A 23,229-nucleotide genomic window follows, 5' to 3' on the forward strand; every position below is an offset into this window, starting at 1 on the left:
CGGGCACAATATGGAACTTGTGAGTCAAGACAACGTACTAAAAGGTGCATATGCAACTTTTGAGTCATCCCCACTAAAAGGTTCTCCTTAAGTCTTTTGCTTGATGGGAGCTCACTATTTGTGTGGTCCTCACATTGACTAGCTATCTATCTCGTACTGCTTGGAGTTCTACTTTTTCCTGTACTTTTTTCTTTCGGGTCATTTGAACAAGGACAAAACTGAGGCTCAATGAACACGTAAACTTTACTTTAGTCTTAATCAATTGAAAAAAAACCATTTGAATCCTTCAAACATGTAAATCTAAATCGAACCCTTCAAACATGTAAATCTAAGGTAAGTCTATCAATCACTTTAACGCACCGCTTTAGTAATTTTATTGTTTGTCACCGATAGGTATAGTTATTTACTTGTTTCATATTAAAGGAAGGTCAAAAGGTCAAATGACCATAATTTTGTATCTGCAATTACAATTCAGAAGAACATGGTAAATGGAAGCCTAGATATTTGGCTATATCCGAGAAATGATGAGAACACTCAGAGTAAGAGATTGAGCCTTGTCCAAAGACTCAATATTGCAATTGACCAGTATGGATCTGCCTCTGTGAACAATGTCTTAATTCCTAAACATGCATGCATTACTGATTAATTGATCTTTGAAAAGATGGCCAATATATAGTTTGAACTAATAAATGCATTTGTTTAATTGTTTTTCCAAAATTAGCAGAAAAATTGTGGATTTCGACATAAAAATCACACTCTAAACTGTAACATGTTGTTAGTGTATGAATTGAAAGGTAGGCCCGACGGGCAAAGAAAATAAGTTTGTTTCTAAATCAGTAAACTTGAATGAGGACATGGTGCGATCAAGAGTTGGATACGACATGTTTGGAACTGTTTTTGAAAGACCTTTCAACATTTTTTTTACAACAAGGAGCGTTTTAAACTATGTTTAACATAAAAACTTAAAAATGAGATGGTATCACAAAACATTTTTCGAAAATACAGTCGGTAGGTGCATCTTACCAATGTTTTTCTTAGCACTTGAATTTATGTGTTTCTAATGAATATACTTTTAGTAGAAACTTTTATAAGCATAAGTATTTTTTTTTAATTTTTTAATTTTTAATTTTTTATAAAAACAATCCTTAGAGAAAGAACTTACAAGTGACGGAGTAAAGCCGATGCTCACTATTAGTGTGGTCCTCACATTTACTAGCTTTCTCATACTGCTTGGAGTTTCTACTTTTCCCTGTGCTTTTTTCTTTTGGGTGATTTTAACAAGGACAAAACTGAGGCTAAATGAACACGTAAGTCTTACTTCAGTCTTCATCAATTAGAAAATCGTTCGAGTCATTTAAATACGTAAATCTTAGTTAAGTCTATCAATCACTTTAACGCATCGCTTTAGTAAATTCACTGTCTATCATCGACATGTATAGTTATTTACTCGTTTTGTATTGAAGTAAGATCAAAAGATCATATGAACTTAATTTTGTATTTGCACTTACAATTAAGAAAGAATAAGAATAAAACCCATGTTAAACTTTATTTTTTCCAACATTCTCTGTTTCCTCTTCCTTAATTTGTTCAATAAAGAATAATTGGTTGATTACACGATGAACTTGACTGTGAGGACAAAGACCTATCGGGATCCGCAGACTAATATGGTCTTCCTATTCCTTGCTCGACACGGTGGGAGCTGTGGCCTACTTTTCAATCAAGATTAGGTTCCACGTGATAAGACATATAATGTCTTCGTGCTTCATACGCATTCCTGTAAGCGGGAATTGGCTACTAATTTCACAGCCAAAAGAGAGAGAAAAACAGAGAGTTTCTTATTTGCGGTCTGTATTTTGGTAGGGATGGAGCATTCACGTCGAACTCATGGCAGGCTGATTTTGTTTAAACTCTTTCATGGCTTCATTCTTTTATGCATGACCACATGTCTGGGATCTGCAGCACTCTCCAGCACTAGTCTTGGAAATGAAACTGATCGCCTGGCGCTGCTCGACTTCAAGAAACACATCACTCAAGATGCTCTCCGTGTCATGAGCGCATGGAATGATTCCATCTATTTCTGCAGTTGGGCGGGCGTTACATGCAACCATTCCACCAAAAGAGTCTTGATTTTGAACCTGCAAGATCAAAAATTGGCAGGCTCTTTACCTCCTTCTATAGGAAATCTTTCCTATCTTACTAGAATCAACCTAGGAAGCAACAGCTTTCGTGGTGAAATTCCTCAGGAAATTGGTCGTCTGCAAAGCCTACACGTTCTCAACTTGTCTCACAATTCCTTCAGTGGGAAAATTCCAACCAATTTATCCCAGTGTACACAACTAAAGACGCTTGAGTTTCGTTACAATGAACTTATTGGCTCGATTCCAAAACAACTCAGTTCATTGTCGAAATTAAAGCATCTGGTGCTTTATAACAACAGTCTGACTGGAACCATCCCGAGTTGGATAGGAAACTTTTCTTCTCTGCGTTTGTTAGATTTTGCCAGAAACAATTTTCAAGGAAGCATACCCAATGCGCTCGGGCGGCTAACAAGATTGCAAGAATTCGGACTTGAAGGAAACAAGCTCTCTGGTATAATCCCTGCTTCAATCTATAATATTTCTTCCATATACTTGTTTGGTGTTGCTTCAAACCAATTGCATGGAGAGCTACCAACAGATCTCGGCCTTACTCTTCCTAATCTCCAAGAATTTGCCTGTGGCGACAACAAATTCACAGGAAATATTCCTGTATCATTGTCAAATGCTTCTAGACTACAACTTATTGACTTGGCTAAAAATGGTCTTACTGGCACAATCCCAGGTGAAAGTCTTGGAACCTTGCGAAGCTTAGTTATACTAAACCTTAATCACAATAGATTGGGAAGTGGGAAAGCTGGGGACCTGAATTTTCTCAAATTCTTGGCTAATTGTACTAGTCTGGAGTGGTTGTCTCTTTCCAGAAATCAATTTGGAGGAGAATTGCCTGTATCCATGTCCAACCTTTCTACCACACTAAGAAATCTTTTTCTGGGGATAAATTTGATACATGGAAGCATCCCTTTGGGTATTGGAAATCTAGTAAACTTGGCCCTTGTTGGAATGGATAATAACTATTTCAGTGGTAGTGTCCCTGAAGAAATCGGGAGGCTTCAGAAATTGAATGAACTATATTTGGACGGCAACACTTTTTCTGGGTCAATCCCGTCGTCCCTGGGTAACATGACTTCATTGACAAAACTCTTCCTACAACAGAATAGATTTCTGGGAAATATACCACCAAGTCTAGGAGACTGCCAACATCTTCTACTGCTTAACCTTTCCGTTAACAATCTAACAGGCACCATACCTAAAGAGATTTTTGGGCTTCCATCCCTTTCAATTTCTTTGACAATGTCTGACAATCAGTTGACAGGTCCATTGCCATCTGAAGTTGGTCTTTTGGTACATCTAGTAGAGCTAGATTTATCAAGAAACAATTTATCAGCTGAAATTCCCACAAGCCTTGGGAGTTGTATTATGTTGGTGCGCTTGCAATTGGAAGGTAATGAGTTTCAAGGAATAATTCCTCAATCTTTTAAAAGTTTAAGAAGCCTGGAAGAAATTGATCTTCCAAGCAATAACTTATCCGGGCAGGTTCCTGAGTTTCTAAGCAAGTTTAGATTTCTTAGGCATCTCAATCTCTCGTATAATAATTTTGAGGGTAAAATGCCTGAAGAAGGGATCTTTTCAAATGCAACTGGTCTCTCAATTCTTGGAAATGCTAATCTATGTGGTGGTAGCTCGAAATTACATTTACATGCATGCCCCAACATAAAGCCTCACTCATCTCGAGGACTGCTTGCTCGAAAAGTAGTCATCTCTGTAGCTTGCGCACTTGCCATCATAATTGGTATGTCATGCCTTATTGTTGCTCGTTCAATGCTTAAGAGGCCAAGGAGTATATCTGTAAGCTCACGTTCTTATGAGGATTGGAAAGCAAGTGTCTCTTACTCAGAACTTGTTCAATCAACCGACGGGTTCTCTACGGAAAATTTGATTGGTTCTGGAAGTTTTGGTTTTGTTTACAAAGGAGTAGTCCCCGGTGATGGAACTCTAGTTGCAGTTAAGGTGTTAAACCTTCAACAACAAGGAGCATCCAAGAGTTTTATGGATGAATGTAAAGCTTTGAGAAGCGTAAGGCATCGTAATCTTTAGAAGATCATAACTGCATGCTCAAGCATTGACAACCAGGGTCAAGATTTCAAAAGTCTAGTTTTTGAGTACATGGTAAATGGAAGCCTAGAAATGTGGCTACATCCGAGAAATGACGAGCACACTCAGAGTAAGAGATTGAGCCTTGTCCAAAGACTCAATATTGTAATCGATGTTGCTTCTGCATTGGATTATCTCCACAACCATTGTGAAACTTCAATTGTTCATTGTGATATGAAGCCAAATAATGTTCTTCTAGACGAAGATCTGGTAGCTCATGTTGGTGACTTTGGTTTAGCAAGGTTCCTCTTGGAGGCGTCTAATGATCCCGCTCAAAGTCAAACCATATCAACCGGATTAAAGGGTTCAATAGGCTACATTCCTCCAGGTATGAGTTTCTATCACTTTCAATGCCTTCTCTTCCTAATAACTAATCACAAAGCCAAATTAAGTTCTAATGTATGTATTGAATGGCAGAGTATGGCATGGGAGGCCAAGTTTCCATCCTTGGAGATGTTTATAGTTTTGGAATACTATTGCTAGAAATGTTCACAGGAAGACGACCTACAGATGACATTTTCAAAGATGGTTTGAGCATTCACCAGTTCACTGCCATGGCGATGCCTGACCATGCCATGGACAGAGTTGACCCACTGCTGCTCGTTGAATGTGAAGATGCAGATGTTGATGGAAGCCCAATTCAAGCAAGAAGGTTGGTGGAATGCTCAGTTTCAGTGATGCAAATTGGACTCTCATGCTCTGCCACATCACCGTCAGAGCGAATGCTTATGGGTGCTGTTGTGAACAAATTAAAGACAATTAGAGATTCATATCTCAAATTAAGAGGTAGAGGCTAGAAATATAAATGTGAGAGTTCCATTCTCCTAGACCTCGTGGTCCAAGAAAATTATGATCACTCACCGTTTGATCTTCATCCAACGGTGGAGGACATAAGATCGAATGGTGGGAGACCACACTTGAACCTTGTGGTCTAGGATAACGGAATTGATAAATGTGAGGTCAAGTTTGTTAAATAATTAGCCTCATATTGTCTGTGTGCAAGAAGTCATTTGAATAAGGATATTATACGTATCAAATTTGTGTGAGATTATGTAAGGTTGAACTCAACATTTTATATAGTAGAATAAGGAAAGGATGTTTGAATCCTGTTTCTTCCCGTACTTGTTTGTTAAGGAAAGAATGTAACTTAATCAATTGGTAGTTTTTTTAGCTTAATTGATCTTATTAGTCTCAAATATCAATCATATTGTTAACGGTTAATTTTCAATGGCAGTCTATGACTCCTTTATCTTTATTCCAGTTCACTGCTGCACTTCTCCCACCATGTCATATGAATGTCTCACAGGTAACAAACAACTCTGTACTGTTATTCGTTTCCATTTGACCCTCGATCAGTCACGTTACTAATCCGCATGCTAATATAGGTAGACAAACAAATGTTTTCGCCTTCATGAACCGAAGATGGTTGATGTTAAAAAGGTTTCCCTTTTAGATGTTTGAGTCAAAATCTTAAAGTAGCATATCATTTCAAAGATATATTTGTAAATATATCTGATTGCAAAATATTCTTCTACACATCGTAACATAAAGAAATTAAAATTATGCATGCTTGTAATTATTAGCAATATAGGACTTGTAACGTTAAGAAATTAAGATTATGTATGCTTGTAATTTTATCAAAAGGACTTGGGATTAAAAGAAAAAATGGAATACCCATTCCTGCACGAGGAATGAACACATTTCTACTCCTGAGTTGAATCAAGTAAATAAAAACACGGCCTCATAAAAAGACATATCGTATACCATGCAAATTCCTAAAGTGCCGAATAACGACATGATACTACATAATCCTATTCTCATTTCATCATGTCTCATAGCAATTCTTCTGACAAAGGGAACAAACAAAACAGGATTACTGGAGAACGCGAATCAAAATTTGACCATTCTGACAGAAGCCTTTGTTCTTCGCAAGGAATGCATTCATTGCCTCGGTTTGAGACGGAAAGCGAACAGTTGCAAATTTAGAGGGTTCTGGGAAAGACCTGCAACATAGTTTCAAAAAATAAAATAAAAATCGAGTAGGCTAAAAGTATTTCGATATAAAAATCAAGTATACATGTATATATATCCGTGGCACCACAAAAAACACACAAGTTTTGACACGAGTCTTAGACCATTAGATGTACACATTTTTAATGGTTTAGATACAATCTAATTACTCCAATTAATTTTATTTATTCAAATAATTATGAATTGGGAATAAAATTCTAAAAACCTAATAAGATTTTTATATTCTCCTTCCTATCTCATTAATTGTTTTTCATTAATTTCTCGTTTCTCCATTGACTCTTTCTTCTCCCTCTTCATCATTCATCGTATGTACAGATATTTCCCCTCTTTCTTCTCCATTGATCCTCCCATGGGCATGCTATCTTATTTTCTAATTTTTTTGGTTTTGTTTTTAAATTTCTTCTCCATCTTGGTGATCGAATCTTTCTGCACCAGCTAAATTTTCACACCCGATTCCTTATCTCCCTTGAAATGTTTTGAAAACATACGGAATCGCAGTCCATATAAAATGTTGCACAATGTAGCTAACTAGCAACAGATTAATGCGTCCAGGAATCATCCATTTATTAAAGAAATAATTGAAATTGTTGCAGCCTATAAGCCTCATGAATCCCACGATATTAATTATTTGACAACAGAACCCTAACTCAATGTAAAATATATGGCCACATTAACCCCTTGAGATTTTAGAAAATTTAAAATTCAACTAAAATGTAAATTCAAATAATATGATGCCAAGTTTTAGGTTCATTACCTAACCTTCAGAAAATAGACATTGTGACCGAAGTATTCATTCTTTTAAAATTCAAATAATTCAGTTATATATGTTTTGCTACTGAAGTTGGGTTCATGCCCTTATGGCTAGTGCAATGAGAAGAAAGAGTGAGCGAAAAATATGCAGATGACGGAAAGATAGAAACAAAAGAAAGATAGTAGTCAAGTTCAGAAAAGAAGAAAGAGAACAGGGTAGAATAATTAATTAATTTTTAAAAAACCTAATGCAAAACTATTTAAATAAAAGAAATTAATTGGACTAATTAGATTACATCTCAACCATTAAATGTGGACAAATCTAATGGTCTAAGATTTGTGTCAAATCTTGTGTAAAAAATATGGTGCCACAGATCCGCCCCCTATATATATAAGCATGTTTCATTTGCAAGCCATTCAGCTTACCTGAAAATTATCTGGAGGGAAGATGAATCATATTCACAACCAGACAAAAACCGTTCTACATCTTATGGAGCAGCAGTTTGAGGGATTTCTTGCAATAAAACCTGATAATAGCAAATGTCCATTTCCAGTGCTTTCAGAAAGATTTTCATCATGTGATAGCAAATTAATTGTACGATAAAATGTACATGATTACATTAATAATTATGGCATATACTTGACATAGGGGAAACAATAACTCCAAATTACGAAGACTTAGTCTACATATGATGATATGAACAGATGGAGCCTGTTTCTCTTCGGTCAATAGAATCAATACATATGGCAGCCTTAGTTACCAACTTTCTTGTGAAGGTGCATGCAAACTTACTAAAACAAAAATTCACTACGTTGCCACATGGTAGTTCCAGTGATTCCGTTTTCAAGAAGAAGCAACTCTACCCAGGTAATATTTATGTGTTATCCAGATAAAAAACCTACTTCAACTGTTTAGAGTGTCAAACTGCCTATGGCATATATTGCCTTACAGAAGAATTTAAATTCATTAGGTTCAGCCTCGAAAGCCAAATATTCATCAATCTTCTCTTACTACTTAGTCCATTCTACATAGCAAGCGATTTTGTTGATTGAAGAGTAACTCCAAACACGACCAATTTGATCAAACATTTCATTAAAAATAATAATAAGCATGCAATAGAAAACCTTGACTTACAGTTTTTGCATCATGGGGAGTAAGATTGTCCCACTGCGATCGGTTAGCCAGTCATTCACAAACCTACCATCAGCACACTACGACACAAAATATGTGCGCAACAATTATATCCTATCAAGCATCCATGACATCATTAACCTCTCCAATTTATACAGGCGGCCCTTCCTGGAAATCACCCTAGCTGCATTATCAAAAGTTTGCAATCACTGGAATTGCATGACCCTAACAACCAAAATGCATACCCAAATCATCAACCAAACATTTTTGGAGCACCTAAACAAATTTATCTATTGCATGGCATAACAAATTATCAATCTACTGGCAAATAAACAAAATAGAGAATACGCAATTTACATTCCCATCGGCGTTAAGGCCCGATTTTAATCAACTTTGACATCCTCCAGGCTCAAATTACAGCCCTCCAGCGTATTCATCACATCGATCTTCAGTGTATACCTCGAGATTCCAAGCAGCTTCCCATACACCAAACCTTAAAAATATCATATGCAACACATTGCCATTGTGACACATTTCATCATTGAATTTAAATACCCAAAACCCTGAACTGAAAATGGAAACGAAATCACAGCCATGCCCACGGCAGCCGATAGGTCAGTTTATAATACCTGTGGTTGGGGTTTGGAGAAAAGGTTCGATCGGTTGGGGTTTGGAGAAAAGGTTCGATCGGTGAAGCATCATGCGGCTGATCAGACGGCGGGGAGTTCTGAGGCGGGTTTTCGGCTTTTGTTGAGAACCGTCTCCCTGGTTCGCCGAGAAGCATAGAGAGGCCGCGGTTCTGCGGCACGGCCCTACGTACGGCGAGGTTTGACGTGATTACGGCGAGGAGAAAACCGAGCTTCGACACTTTTGCTCTCTTTTGCTTTTTCTCGAGCTTTTGGACATTCACAGTGGCGCGGCGTCATTTTCTCTGCTCTACTGAGGACTAAGGGTAGAGGACGGTGATTATCGTTTCGAGAAAGTGGAATTCGAGAAATGCCCCGGAATTGTAGCGAAATTATAGATTCTGCCCCTGCCCTATGCATAGGGTGCTGCTTTTAGTTCATTAGGCCATCTCCAACCGATGGTTAGCCAGAAGGCTCATTTTAGCCATTTGGCCCTTCAAGATCCTTCAAGATATTAATATTTTAACGAACAGTATAGGGTCATATTTGCCTCTGTTTCCAACCGGAGGCCAAAGGGCCAGAGGGCTCGTTTTAACCCTGTCACAAAAAAACAGTTTCCAACCAAGGGTCATAGGGCCAAACATAATTTATTATTTAAATTTAAAAACTACAACTTATATTTAAAAACTACAACTAAAATTTAAAAACGACAAATTAAATTTAAAAACTACAAATTAAATTCGAAAACAACATCAACTTAGATTTAAAAATTACAACAACTTAAATTTAATATCCATAATCAACATCATCTTCATCATCCGCCATCGTAGGAGTATAGTCAGAGGTAAACAACTGCCGTCGGCTCATAATTTCTTTTTTTTTTCTATCAAAATAGGTCTTACTCAATGGAGTGTAATTCGAAGTGTTCCTTTCCATATTTTTATCATTCATCTCTTTCTGTATTTGTTTGGCCCGTTCTTCATGCCTACACTTCATTTCTTCCGCCTCAAGGGCATTTTGCTTCACCAATAATCGCAATGAGGCCGCCACTTCATGTTGAGCGGCACAATCATCATTTGCCTTGCCCTTTTCCTTCAACCTTCGCGCCTTGTTTCGTCCCATAGCCCTAGGTATGGAACCTTCACCCGAAGACGGATTTTCTACCCTTGTTTGTTGAATGGTTGGAGATCCATCTTCATCCATATCTGCAGTTGAGGATGCAGTTCCGAACATCAGCGTAGGGGCTATCAGTGGTGGATCTTCAATTAACACCCACCCTTTACAAATTTCCCAACAACTGTGAAACTGAAAGAGTTTCGAGCTGCTCTCCATATACAATTCCTCCGCTTGGTGTACCTAGAAAAAAATTAAAGGAAATTAATTTATGAAATTAAATGTAATATAATTAAATATTTAAAATAAATTGTGAAAATTTCCCAACACCTACAATTCCTCCTCTGGGTGAAGATGTTTCTTCCATCTTGAAGAACAACTCTCGCGGTTTCGAATATTAACTGGAGTAGTGCCTTCATAGAACTCTAAGGCCATCTCCAACCGAGGGCTAGCCAGAGGGCTTGTTTTAGCCCTCTGGCCTTCCAAGATTCTCCAAGATATTAATATTTTAATGAACAGTACAAGGCCATATTTGCCTCCGTCTCCAACCAAGGGCCAGAGGGCTCGTTTTAGCCTTGCCACAAAAAACCGTCTTTAATCGAGGGCCAAACATAATTTATTATTTAAATTTAAAAACTACACCAACTTAAATTTAAAAACAACAACTTAAATTTAAAAACTATAATTTATATTTAAAAATTACAACTAAAATTTAAAAACAACAAATTAAATTTAAAAACTACAAATTAAATTCGAAAACAACATTAACTTAAATTTAAAAACTAAAACAACTTAAATTTAATATCCATAATCAACATCATCTTCATCATCCGCCATCGTAGGAGTATAGTCAGAGGTAAACAACTGTCATCAACTCATAATTTCTTCTTTTTTTCCTATCAAAATAGGCCTTACTCATTGGAGTGTAATTCGAAGTGTTCCTTTCCATATTCTTATCATCCATCTTTTCTTGTATTTGTTTGGCCCGTTCTTCATGCCTACGCTTCATTTCTTCAGCCTCAAGGGCATTTTGCTCCACCAATAATCCCAATGAGGCCGCCACTTCATGTTGAGCGGCGTAATTATCATTTGCCTTACCCTTTTCCTTCAACCTTCGCGCCTTGTTTCGTCCCATAGCCCTAGGTATGGAACCTTCACCCGAAGACGGATTTTCTACCCTTTTTTGTTGAATGGTTGGAGATCCATCTTCATCCATATCTACAGCTTGGCCTTTCTAGTAACAATCTTATAGGCACCATACCTAAAGAGATTTTTGGGCTTTCATCCCTTTCAATTTCTTTGAGAATGTTTGACAATCATTTGATTGGTTCACTGCCATCTGAAGTTGGTCTTTTGATAAATCTAGTAGAGCTAGATGCATCAGGAAACAATTTATCCGCCGAAATACCCAATAGCCTTGGCAGTTGTATTATGTTGGTGAGCTTGCATTTGGAAGGTAATGAGTTTCAAGGAATAATTCCTCAATCTCTTAAAAGTTTAAGAAGCCTGGAAGAAATTGTTCTTTCGAGCAATAACTTATCCGAGCAGATTCCTGAATTTCTAGGCAAGTTTAGATTTCTTAGGCATCTCAACCTTTCATATAATAATTTTGAGGGTAAAATGCCTGAAGAAGGAATCTTTTCAAATGCAACTGGTCTCTCAATTCTTGGAAATCCTAATCTCTGTGGTGGTAGGTCGAAACTACATTTACCTGCATGCCCCAACATAAAGCCTCACTCATCTCGAGGACTGCTTGCTCGAAAAGTAGTCATCTCTGTAGCTTGCGCACTTGCCATCATAATTGGTATGTCATGCTTTATTGGTGCTCGTTCAATGCTTAAGAGGCCAAGGAGTATACCTGTAATCTCACGTTCTTATAAGGATTGGAAAGTTGGTGTCTCTTACTCAGAACTTGTTCAATCAACCGACGGGTTCTCTACGGAAAATTTGATTGGTTCTGGAAGTTTTGGTTCTGTTTACAAAGGACTAGTCCCCGGTGATGGAACTTTAGTTGCAGTTAAGGTATTAAACCTTCAACAACAAGGAGCATCCAAGAGTTTTATGGATGAATGCAAAGCTTTGAGAAGCGTAAGGCACCGTAATCTTCTGAAGATCATAACTGCATGCTCAAGCATTGACAACCAGGGTCAAGATTTCAAAAGTCTAGTTTTTGAGTACATGGTAAATGGAAGCCTAGAAATGTGGCTGCATCTGAGAAATGACGAGCACACTCAGAGTAAGAGATTGAGCCTTGTCCAAAGACTCGATATTGCAATCGATGTTGCTTCTGCATTGGATTATCTCCACCACCGTTGCGAAACTTCAATTGTTCATTGTGATATGAAGCCAAATAATGTTCTTCTTGACGAAGATATGGTAGCTCATGTTGGTGACTTTGGTTTAGCAAGGTTCCTCTTGGAGGCATCTAATGATCCCGCTCAAAGTCAATCCATATCAACCGGGTTAAAAGGTTCAATAGGCTACATTCCTCCAGGTATGAGTTTCTATCTCTTTCAATGCCTTCTCTTTGTAATAACTTATCACTACGCCAAATTAAGTTCTAATGTATGCATTGAATGGCAGAGTATGGCATGGGAGGCCAAGTTTCCATCCTTGGAGATGTTTATAGTTTTGGAATACTATTGCTAGAAATGTTCACAAGAAGATGTCCTACAGATGACATGTTCAAAGATGGTATGAGCATTCACCAATTCATTGCCATGGCGATGCCTGACCATGCCATGGACATAGTTGACCCATTGCTGCTTGTCGAATGTGAAGTTGTAGATGTTGATGGAAGCCCAATTCAAGCAAGAAGGTTGGTGGAATGCTCAATTTCAGTGATGCAAATTGGACTCTCATGCTCTGCCACATCGCCGTCAGAGCGAATGCTTATGGATGTTGTTGTGAACAAATTAAAGACAATTAGAGATTCATATCTCAATTTAAGAGGTAGAGGCTAGAATTAGAAATGTGAGAGTTCCATTCTCCTAGACCCCATGGTCCAAGAAAATTATGGTCACTCACCGTTCGATCTTCATCCAACAGTGGAGGACGTAAGATCGAATGGTGGGAGACCACACTTGAACCTTGTGGTCTAGGATAACGGGACCACACTCGTCTTGTCCGTGTGCAATAAATCATTTGATCAAGGATGTTATATGTATCAAATTTGTGTGAGATTATGTAAGGTTGAACTCAGCATTTTATATAGTAGAATAAGGAAAGAATGTTTAAATCCTGCTTCTTCCCGCGCTTGTTTGTTAAGGAAAGAATGTAACTTAATTAATCGGTATCTTTCTAGCTTAATTGGTCTTATTAGTCTCAAATCTCAATCATATTGTTAATGGTTAATTTTCAACGACAGTCTATGACTCCCTTATCTTTATTCTAGTTCACTGCTGCAATTCTCCCACCATGTCATTTGAATGTCTCACAGGTAACACACAAATCTGTACTGTTATTCGTTTCCATTTGACCCCCAATCAGTCGCATTACCAATCCGCTTGCTAATATAGGTCGACAAACAAATGTTTTCACCTTCATGAACCGACGATGGTTAATGAAAAACGCAAAGTTTTCCTCCTATTATGGCCTGTGATCCCAAAATTGTGTGATACCGTTAAAGGGTTTCCCTTTTAGACGTTTGAGTCAAAATCTTAAGGTAGCACATCATTTCTAAGATACATTTGTAATATAGATCTGATTGCAAAATATTCTTCTACACATCGTAACGTTAAGAAATTAAAATCATGTATGCTTGTAATTATTAGCAATAGGACTTGGGATTAAAAGAAAGAATGCAATACCCATTCCTGCATAAGGAATGAACACATTTCTACTCCTGAGTTGAATCCAGTAAATAAAAACACGGCCTCATAAAAAGACATATCGTATACCATGCAAATTCCTAAAGTGCCGCACAACGACATGATACTACATAATCCTATTCTCATTTTATCATGTCTCATAGCAATTCTTCTGACAAAGGGAACCAACAAACCAGGATTACTGGAGAACGCGCATCAAAATTTGACCATTCTGACAGAAGCCTTTGTTCTTCGCAAGGAATGCATTCATTGCCTCGGTTTGAGACGGAAAGCGAACAGTCGCAAATTTAGAGGGTTCTGGGAAAGACCTGAACATAGTTTAACAAAAATAAAATAAAAATCAAGTAGAGTAAAAGTATTTCAATATATATAAGTATGTTTCACTCGCAAGCCATTCAGCTTACCTGAAAATTATCTGGAGGGAAGACGAATTGTATTCACAACCAGACAAAAACCGTTCTACATCTTCTGGAGCAGCAGTTTGAGGAATTCCTTGCAATAAAACCTGATAATACCAAATGTCCATTTCCGATGCTTTCAGAAAGATTTTCATCATTTCATAGCAAATTAATTGTAAGATTAAGTGTATAGATTACATTCAAATAATTATGGCATATACTTGACATATGGGAAACAATAACTCCAAATTACGAAGACTCAGTCTACATATGAACCGATGGAGCCTGTTTCTCTTCGGTCAATAGAATCAATACATATGGCAACCTCTTGTGATGGTGCATGTAAACATACTAAACCAAAAATTCACTAGGTTGCCACATGGTAGTTCCAGAGATTCCATTTTCAAGAGGAAGCAACTCTATCCAGTAATATTTAGGTGTTATCCAGATAAAAAACCTACTTCAACTGTTTAGAGTGTCAAACTGCCTATGGCATATATTGCCTTGCACAAGAATTTGAATTCATTGGGTTCATCCTCGAAAGCCAATTATTCATCAATCCTGTCTTACTACTCAGTCCATTCTACATAGCAAGCAAATTTGTTGCACGAAGTGTAACTCCAAACACGACCAACTTTATCAAACATTTCACTGAAAACAATAATAAGCATGCAATAGAAAACCTTGACTTACAGTTTTTCCATCATGAGGAGTAAGATTGTCCCACAGCGATCGGTTAGCCTGTCATTCACAAACCTACCATCAGCACACCATGACACAAAATACGTGCGCAACAATTATATCCTATCAAGCATCAATGACATCATTACCCTCTCCAATTTAAACAGGCGGCCCTTCCTGGAAATCACCCTAGCTGCATTATCAAAAGCTTTCCATGACCGGAATTGCACTACCCTAACAACCAAAATGCATATCCAAATCATCAACCAAACATTTTTGGAGCACCTAAACAAATTTATCTATTGCATGGCATAACAAATTATCAATCTACTGGCAAATAAACAAAATAGAGAATACGTAATTTACATTCCCATCGGCGTGAAGGCCCGATTGTAATCAACTTTGACATCCTCCAGGCTCAAATTACAGCCCTCCAGCATATTCACGACATCGGTCTTCAGCGTATACCTCGAGATTCCAAGCAGCTTCCCATACACCAAACCTTAAAAATATCATATGCGACACATTGCCATTGACACATTTCATCATTGAAATTAAATCCCCAAAACCCTGAACCCTAAATTGAAAATGGAAATGAAATCACAGCCATGCCCACGGCAGCCGATAGGTCAGTTTATAATACCTGTGGTTGGGGTTTGGAGAAATGGTTCGATCGGTGAAGCATCCTGCGGCTGATCAGACGGCGGGGAGTTCTGAGGCGGGTTTTCGGCTTCCGTCGAGAACCGTCTCGTCGGTTCGCCGAGGAGCATAGGGAGGCCGCGGTTCTGCCGCACGGCCGTACGTACGGCGAGGTTTGACGTGATTACGGCGCGGAGAAGACCGAGCTTCGACATTTTTGCTCTCTCTTTTGGAGATTCACAGTGGCGCGGCGTCAGTGTCTCTGCTCTACTGAGTATCAAGGGGTGAGGACGGTGATTGTCGTTTCGAGAAAGTGGAATTCGAGAAATGCCCCGGAATTGTAGAGAGATTATAGATTCTGCCCCTGACCTATTTATAAAGTGCTGTTGCTTTTCTTTCATTAGATTGGGCTTGACGAAAGCCCAGGTTCTCAATGTCTGATGACAATACGATGTTGGGATTTTTTCGGAGTGAAACGATTGTATTGGAGCAAACTCAAAGAAAGTTACATATGTCTTGGAGGAGGGGCTTTTAGACAAGAGTAGGAGGCTCCTCAGTCTAAACTAGTTTATTGCTAATAGACAAAACAAACTTAGCTAAACAATGGGCAACCCCATTACACAAACGGAGACTAAAATTAAACTTAAACTCAGGAGTAAAATGCAGCACATTTTCCGCAGGCATCCCCAAATCCAATGAACCAGCAGTAATATGATGTTGGGAATGACTATAATACTTATATGTATTTAATACAATTATTATTTGACAATCATATATAAAACATGTAAATATATATATTTAATATAATCATCATCGAACCGTTGACATGGTTATTATTTCTTAAGGATTCTAATAATATACATAAATAGTGGCGGAACCATATGAAATTCAGGATAGGCCAAGCCCATCCTGGAATATTACCAAGATTACCAATATATACATATTTAGTTTGGTCCTATCTTGGAATATTACCAATATTACCAACATATGTGTGTGTGTGTGTCTAGTATGGATGGATTCGAAATTTGATAACATTACCCCTTTTTCTTTTTTCTTCTTTTGAAAAACCCAACCTTATACCATTTTACCTTTTAAAAGAATAAAATCCAACCTTATACCTAGCATTCTGTTTTACAATATTAAATTCAATTCCTTTTTTCTAGTCCTTTCATATAAAATGGGTCTATGTGATTTAGAAGAAAATTAAATTATGTTAAAAGGAAAATCTCATAGGAATAGTTTTGATTTTTTGTCTTAAATTTTTGTTTGAGACTTAATTCTTTTTTATCGTAACTCGTAAATAAGTTATGTTCTTATGAAAGAATCTTCTCAATATCAAAATTTTCATACAAATTTTAAAGCTCCATCACATTTGTTTGATTAAAATTTCCTTGCCAATAAAAAAAAAAGGTTTTTCTCCAACTAATTATGTTGCTAAAATTTTGTCTAATTTATTTTATATGACATAAAAGGTCCCTCCTGAAACCAATTTCTGACTCCTTCACTCCATGTAAAACAATTGAACTTATATACTTCCTCACAACTTGATTAACAAGGAGCCAAACAAACAAACAAGGAGTTAACTTCAATGTAGTGCGAGTAGTTTGCAAGTTCTGATGGAATCTCTCTTGGAATCCAAACAAACCATGTCCAACTGTTGAATACAAGTAGACAGATCAGCCACCTACCCAATCGTTCCTATGAGGGAATAAGTCCACTTCAAAAAAGACAATAAGTCATCCATCCAACAAATTATATTCGATTCTCTCTTATTTCCCTCATATTATCTCTACATATATCAAACATAGATAATTGTGTTTGGTTTCCTAATTAATTCTTATTACCTTATAAAACAACCAGAAACTTAAACATTAAATCAATTTACGAAGCTTAGTGTTTATAATTGGAACTGTTTATATTATAAATCACTTTGTATAGATTATCTCTGCACAAAAAAAAAAAAAATTAAAAACAAGATCTTTTAGTCAATCAACAGTAGCAAATAGATAAACAGTTCGTAATTTTTTTATTGGATTTATTCATATATTTTTGTATAGTTCCATGACTAAATGATCTCCTATTTTATTTATTTTTTTGTATAAATGATGTTTACAGAGTGATTAATAATACAAATGATTTCAATCATGAATACGTAATTTCTTAAATCAGTTATTAAGTATCTTGACGAAGAACTCCTCTTTAATTTTAAGAAGTCAAGTTAATTCCTGAATCCAATTGCTATGGCCACTTACGGATCTCTCTGCGAAGAATTAAAAGGGAACAAATTACATATTTAATATTATATATCAAATTTGAGTGGAATTTTGATATCTCCGCTATAGCAGGTGAGGGTTGGATCTCAGCACATGCCCTTTAATATTAAAAACCGAATAAATGCATTTTATTTTAAAAAAAACTACTGAAAAATGCTTGAAAACTTTGAGTTTTAACGATAAAGACAAAATAAAGGCTAAAGTGAATAGTACCATGATTGACTTTTTAGTGTAAAAATGTGGTTTTTCGTTAAAGTAAACAGTACCACAGACCTTTTATTAAAACTCCCTTTTATTTTATCTTTTAGATGAAAATAACAATTACAAAGAAAAGCCCTAAGACCTTCTCTAACCCTTGGTCTAAAACCTAAATTTTTTAGTCCATAAAATTTAGGTTTTAGCCCAGAAACAGTTGTTCTGCTTCAACCTTTATGACCTAAAAATTTAGCCCCAAAAAAGAATGAATTTAGGCTAATTTTTTTTTTTGAAATTAACTTTAAAAAAAAACATTATGTAGACTATCCTAAATTAATTTTATAAACATTTTAACCTAAAAATATTTAAATTCCGATAATTATTGAAAAATCGCTAAATCGATACATGAAATTTATGAAACATTATGGAAGAATATGAAAATCATGATAGAGATGTATAAACACAAAATAAATGAAACACACAAGACCCACGAAGCATATATGAAACACATATACACATGATAGAGATGTATAACACACCAAACATGTGAAACACATGACACACACAAAACGCATACCAAAATACGTACAAAACATGTTTAACACACCAAACATGTGAAACACATGACACACACAAAACGCATACCAAAATACATACAAAACACATGATAGAGATGTATAACACACCAAACATGTGAAACACATGACACACACGAAACACATACAAAATATATACAAAACATATGAAACGCAACACAAACCTACACACATGAAATGCAAACCTTCAATCATCCTTTACATGAACATAGGTTGAATATCTAAACATCACACAACATATTCACCAATCTTTCAACTTTCAAAGTGTTTTTGTTTCCTAAGAATCCTTAATATCTCATCAATAGGTGACAAATGACACAATACCAAGTAAGCCTTGACAATGCGGATGCAGAAATGAACAACAAAGAAGCCGAATTTGCAAACTCGCTTATGCAATATGAGCACCATGCCGAGTCTAGCTATCATGGTTCTGTCATGGGGCGTTCATTTGTGCAGCATGATAGAGAAGAGTGTCATGATCGGATGATGAAAGATTATTTCATCGAACGTCCAAGTTATCCTGCTCCTGATTTTCAGAGGCGGTTTCGGATGAGGAGAAAGCTTTTTGAAAGCATCTTAAACACAGTTGTCAGTCATGACCATTACTTTGCAAGGAAGATAGATGTCATAGGCCAAAAAAGTCTATCACCTCATCAGAACCTCACATCTGTATTTCAGATGCTAACTAATGGGTGCTCTGCAGACTCAACTGACGAGTATTGCTGACTTGAGATGAGTACTGCTATTGAGAACCTGAAGTGCTTATGTAAGGCAATTAAAGCCATATATGGAGCCACATACCTCTGCAAGCCAAATTGTGCATATTTGAATAGGCTTCTACGCAAGGCAGACAAAAAAGGCTTCCCTGGCCTGATAGGAAATCTCGATTGTATGCATTGGCTATGGATGAATTGTCCTACTACTTGGGCTGGCCAATTCAAGGGCCGTCACAACAAGCCAACCATCATGCTCGAGGCTGTGGCGTCTTATGGCACATGGATTTGGCATGCATTCTTCGGCGCTCCTAGATCAAACAACAATATCAACGTTCTTTGGTCTTCTTCTCTGTTCGATGATGTTGTCAATGGATGAGCACCAGAATGAAGGTACAAGGTAAATGGTAATAGACATAAGCTAGGTTACTACTTAACTAATGATATTTATCCTAGTTGGTCTACCTTTGTGAAAAGTTATTTTCATCCCGATAGTGCGAAGAAGAAATTATTTTCGCAAAGACAAAAGTCTTACATGAAGGATGTAAAGAAAGCATTCGGGATCATACAAGCTTAATGGGTCATTGTTAGAGAGGCTGCACGATTGTGGCATGCCGAAGACCTCCATTCAATCATGATAACGTGCATAAATTTGCACAATATAATTGTGGAAGATGAGTATGTCAAAATTGAAGAAGATTCTAACAAAGATGTGGATGACGACCAACCAACACATATAAGAGCTATGGTAAGAGATGTTGAATATCTCGCTGAAATCACATATGAGACCCGATAGGATATGGTCACACTGAGTGAGTATATGAGACATTTAAATAGAATTCAAGCTCCTCAAGGTCATGACACACTCCACAAGGATTTGGTTGAGTATATATGGTGCCGAGAAGGTGAATGTTGATGATGTTGGTGTATTAATGTGTTCTTGTGTTAAATTTAAGTGTGCTATGTTGTTATTTTATGTAATAATTTTAAGTGTACTATGTTGGTATTTTCTAGTAATAAATTGAAGTGTCTTCTTGTGACAAGTCTTTTGTCTTGTCTAGTACGTTGTCAAAATTATTGAATGTCATTTGAATTATTGAAGACATCCATCGTACATCAAAGTGTGCAATAATAAGTACAATAATTATTGAAGACACCTAGATTAATAGAAACAATAATTAATAAGCCATAAATTTAGTACACACGATAATTACTAAGTCATAAACTTAATATAAACAACAAGTGATAAACTGCATAAACTTAATACAAACGACAATTAAAAAACCACATAAACTTAATACAATCGATAATTCATATACTACTACATAAACTTTAATAATGATACCCATCATATTGACTTGGTGGTGGACTTGGGATATAGCCTTGAGACGAATCATCATCTTGAAATATAATTCTTGTGGCATGCCTTCGCAAAATTTTCTTTTGCTTATCACGTAATAACTTCTTCCTCTCGGGAGTGTATTTGTTGAGGTCCTCCATCATGAAATTACATTTAAACTTTTCATGCTCCCTATCTCCTTCTTCCTTCATGGCTAAATGCATTCGAGCTGCATCTTCTTATCGAGAGCTATGGCTTTTGGTCAATCTTGCAAATCCTGTAGTAATTTGTGCACTCATTGGATCTTGGGACTTCCCTTTTCTTTTTGCTTCCTTTTGCTTATCTTTTCCCCGGGGCCTTGCAAAAGAAGAAGTTGGGGGTCAATTCATCGACACCTTCATCGACATCATTTGTCAGTGCGGCTTAACGTTGAAATAATCTTTCCCATTGTTGATCCGCATCGGTTCCCCATCTTGGACAATCCTTGAGGACGTCCCAAGCATGATGCAACTTAAAAGGTTGATTTTCTGGTGTTCCTCTTATCTTGTAAATTGTCATTGCTTTGTCACCCTATGCAAAAAATACATAAAAACAATTAGTTACAAAATAATATTATGTACATGACACATAAAATATCAACAAAAATACTTACAATTTATGTGGTGCTCCTTCCACTGCCCATGCTAACCACGACTCTCTCTAAGCTTCCCTTCCATAAAATGCATGCCTTGTTGATAACCTTCCACCGATCTTAAACACCACCACCTTTCTTCCGGCCGGCATTGGAGTTTTTATGGAACTTATCAACGATTTTACCCCTCAAAACCTTTTTATTTTGATTTGTGCCAACAACACAATCTTCGCTAATAGAAACCCATGCCAAACATAAAGCAACATCTTCCTCACAGGTCCAATTACAACCTATAATATGCTCTCTTGCCATCTTGAAAAAAAAAAAAGAAATGGGAAGAAATGGTAGAAAAAAAACATGGAAGAATTGTAGGAGAAAAGTGAGTTTTGTGTGGATGTTTGAATAGATACATAGGTATTTATAAGGTTTTTGGGTGAATTTTGAGTTAAATAATTAGTTGTTGGATTTAAATTTCAAACGTTAGATTTTTTTTTTACTGTTAGATTTTATTATATTCGATCTCAGCCGTTGGATTCAATGTATTTTAAAATTAGATTTTTTTTTTTTATAAAACAAAATTTGAATCTGGACTGTTGGATCAACTAACGGTCCAAATATATCAACTGTCAAATGAAAAATAAAGTCGTTGGGCTCCTGATGGTGGTCGACAGCTACCCTGACAATGGGCCATCTGTCACATCTCGCCTCAGGCCCTTACCACAACCTGGACTCGACTCCACCGTAGCACGATATTGTCAACTTTGGGCCCCTACCACACGCTCACGGTTTTGTTTCTGGGAACTCACACGAGAACTTCATGGGATTGCTCTCACACGCTACTTGCTTAACTTCGGAGTTCCTATGGAACTCGAAGCCAGTGAGCTCACAAAAGGCCTCGTGCTAGGTAGATATGAGAATATACACATAAGGCTTATATGATCCATTCCCTGGGCGATGTGGGATGTAACAATCAACCCCTTTTAGGGGCCCGACATCCTTGTTGACACATTTCCGGGCAGGGATTGTCTCTGATACCAAATTGTCACATCTCAACTCGGCCTCCACCACAACCCTGGCTCGACTCCACTGTAGCACGATATTGTCTGCTTTGGGCCCCTACCACACCTTCACTGTTTTGTTTCTGGGAACTCACTTGAGAACTTCCCAGTGGGTCACCCATCATGGGATTGCTTTCGCATGCTACTCGCTTAACTTCGGAGTTCCTACAGAATCCCAAGCCAATGAGCTCCCAAAAGGCCTCGTGCTAGGTAAAGATAGGAATATACATATAAGGCTTACATGATTCACTCCCCTGGGCGATGTGGGATGTAACACCCTCCATGTTGGGCGTTGAAGGCACCATATCGCGTGGGGAAAGTGGGGCGCATCTTTGGGCCAAAACTAGGCTTCCTTTGGGCGAGTCCATGTGCATTTGGGTTAAATCCTAGCTGTTATTTAGCTTTCATTTGAGTTTTAGGTTTTAGGCCACACATTGAACTTTGGTTGGGTTTTGGGGGGGGGGGGGGAATAAAAGTTAAAAAATAACTTTTAGCTCAGGATTGGAGACAACCTACGAGCAAGAAAAGCTAGCAAACACTACTACAAAAAGGGATATTATCGACGTTTTAAAGCCGACAAGAAACACCAGTTAATGTAAGATATTTGGTAAAAATCCGACATTAAATCGTGCAATGTCGGATAGAGGAAGCGGCACCAATACTACTGTCACCAAAAGGGTAATGATGTTGCTTAGCCCCCTTAATCCGCCACCAAAAAGCAAAGTAATATAAAATAAAAATGAACAACAGCGTCGCTTAAAAGAGATATCGGCTCTTACGTCGCTTATAAATGACATGAAAATCTAATATGATGGCGGTCAAAACCGACATTAAGTAACAAATAAACAATAAAAATATCACACTTATTGTCGGTCCAAACCGACATCACGTAAGTTAAATAAATAAAATAGTCGATCTAATGTGATGTTGTCGTCCATAAAATCACCAGAACTTCACTTCTTTTGAGGCTAGCT

General features: G+C 37.2%; 4 protein-coding genes and 1 pseudogene across 4 annotated transcripts; 3 read left to right on the top strand and 2 right to left on the bottom strand.

The window, feature by feature from the left end:
* The first annotated feature begins 1,847 nt into the window (after positions 1 to 1,847).
* On the top strand, positions 1,848 to 5,274 carry LOC137723623 (probable LRR receptor-like serine/threonine-protein kinase At3g47570; annotated as a pseudogene).
* Positions 5,275 to 5,872: 598 nt separating this feature from the next.
* LOC137722009 (uncharacterized) lies at positions 5,873 to 9,089 on the bottom strand. The gene is made up of 5 exons (XM_068461017.1): positions 8,984 to 9,089; positions 8,556 to 8,656; positions 8,157 to 8,199; positions 7,458 to 7,512; positions 5,873 to 6,253 (listed from the first exon to the last, which is right to left on the bottom strand). Exons 1-5 carry the CDS (start codon positions 9,087 to 9,089, stop codon positions 6,124 to 6,126), a joined length of 435 nt encoding a protein of 144 aa, XP_068317118.1. The 3' UTR covers positions 5,873 to 6,123.
* Positions 9,090 to 11,207: 2,118 nt separating this feature from the next.
* On the top strand, positions 11,208 to 12,865 carry LOC137722010 (probable LRR receptor-like serine/threonine-protein kinase At3g47570). The gene is made up of 2 exons (XM_068461018.1): positions 11,208 to 12,396; positions 12,486 to 12,865. Exons 1-2 carry the CDS (start codon positions 11,208 to 11,210, stop codon positions 12,863 to 12,865), a joined length of 1,569 nt encoding a protein of 522 aa, XP_068317119.1.
* Positions 12,866 to 13,633: 768 nt separating this feature from the next.
* LOC137723624 (uncharacterized) lies at positions 13,634 to 15,776 on the bottom strand. The gene is made up of 6 exons (XM_068462822.1): positions 15,455 to 15,776; positions 15,178 to 15,313; positions 14,961 to 15,045; positions 14,824 to 14,871; positions 14,137 to 14,237; positions 13,634 to 14,040 (listed from the first exon to the last, which is right to left on the bottom strand). Exons 1-6 carry the CDS (start codon positions 15,663 to 15,665, stop codon positions 13,911 to 13,913), a joined length of 711 nt encoding a protein of 236 aa, XP_068318923.1. The 5' UTR covers positions 15,666 to 15,776; the 3' UTR covers positions 13,634 to 13,910.
* Positions 15,777 to 18,826: 3,050 nt separating this feature from the next.
* LOC137722011 (uncharacterized) lies at positions 18,827 to 19,240 on the top strand. Its single transcript, XM_068461019.1, has one exon. It carries the CDS (start codon positions 18,827 to 18,829, stop codon positions 19,238 to 19,240), a length of 414 nt encoding a protein of 137 aa, XP_068317120.1.
* Positions 19,241 to 23,229: the final 3,989 nt, after the last annotated feature.

This window comes from Pyrus communis, chromosome 17, assembly GCF_963583255.1.
Source record: "Pyrus communis chromosome 17, drPyrComm1.1, whole genome shotgun sequence".
Classification (NCBI taxonomy): Eukaryota; Viridiplantae; Streptophyta; class Magnoliopsida; order Rosales; family Rosaceae; genus Pyrus; species Pyrus communis.

Excerpts from the sequence above, each read along its gene's own strand:
- LOC137722010 (XM_068461018.1), top strand. The coding sequence starts at position 11,208 with ATGTTTGACAATCATTTGATTGGTTCACTGCCATCTGAAGTTGGTCTT. Across the intron at positions 12,397-12,485 it reads AATAGGCTACATTCCTCCAG|AGTATGGCATGGGAGGCCAA; the intron begins GTATGAGTTTCT and ends ATTGAATGGCAG.
- LOC137723624 (XM_068462822.1), bottom strand. The coding sequence starts at position 15,665 with ATGTCGAAGCTCGGTCTTCTCCGCGCCGTAATCACGTCAAACCTCGCC. Across the intron at positions 15,314-15,454 it reads TCTCCAAACCCCAACCACAG|GTTTGGTGTATGGGAAGCTG; the intron begins GTATTATAAACT and ends GATATTTTTAAG. Across the intron at positions 14,872-14,960 it reads GCCTGTTTAAATTGGAGAGG|GCTAACCGATCGCTGTGGGA; the intron begins GTAATGATGTCA and ends TGTGAATGACAG.
- LOC137722011 (XM_068461019.1), top strand. The coding sequence starts at position 18,827 with ATGACACAATACCAAGTAAGCCTTGACAATGCGGATGCAGAAATGAAC.
- LOC137722009 (XM_068461017.1), bottom strand. The coding sequence starts at position 9,089 with ATGACGCCGCGCCACTGTGAATGTCCAAAAGCTCGAGAAAAAGCAAAA. Across the intron at positions 8,200-8,555 it reads TGAGCCTGGAGGATGTCAAA|TGGGACAATCTTACTCCCCA; the intron begins GTTGATTAAAAT and ends AACCGATCGCAG. Across the intron at positions 6,254-7,457 it reads TCCCTCCAGATAATTTTCAG|GTCTTTCCCAGAACCCTCTA; the intron begins GTAAGCTGAATG and ends ACTATGTTGCAG.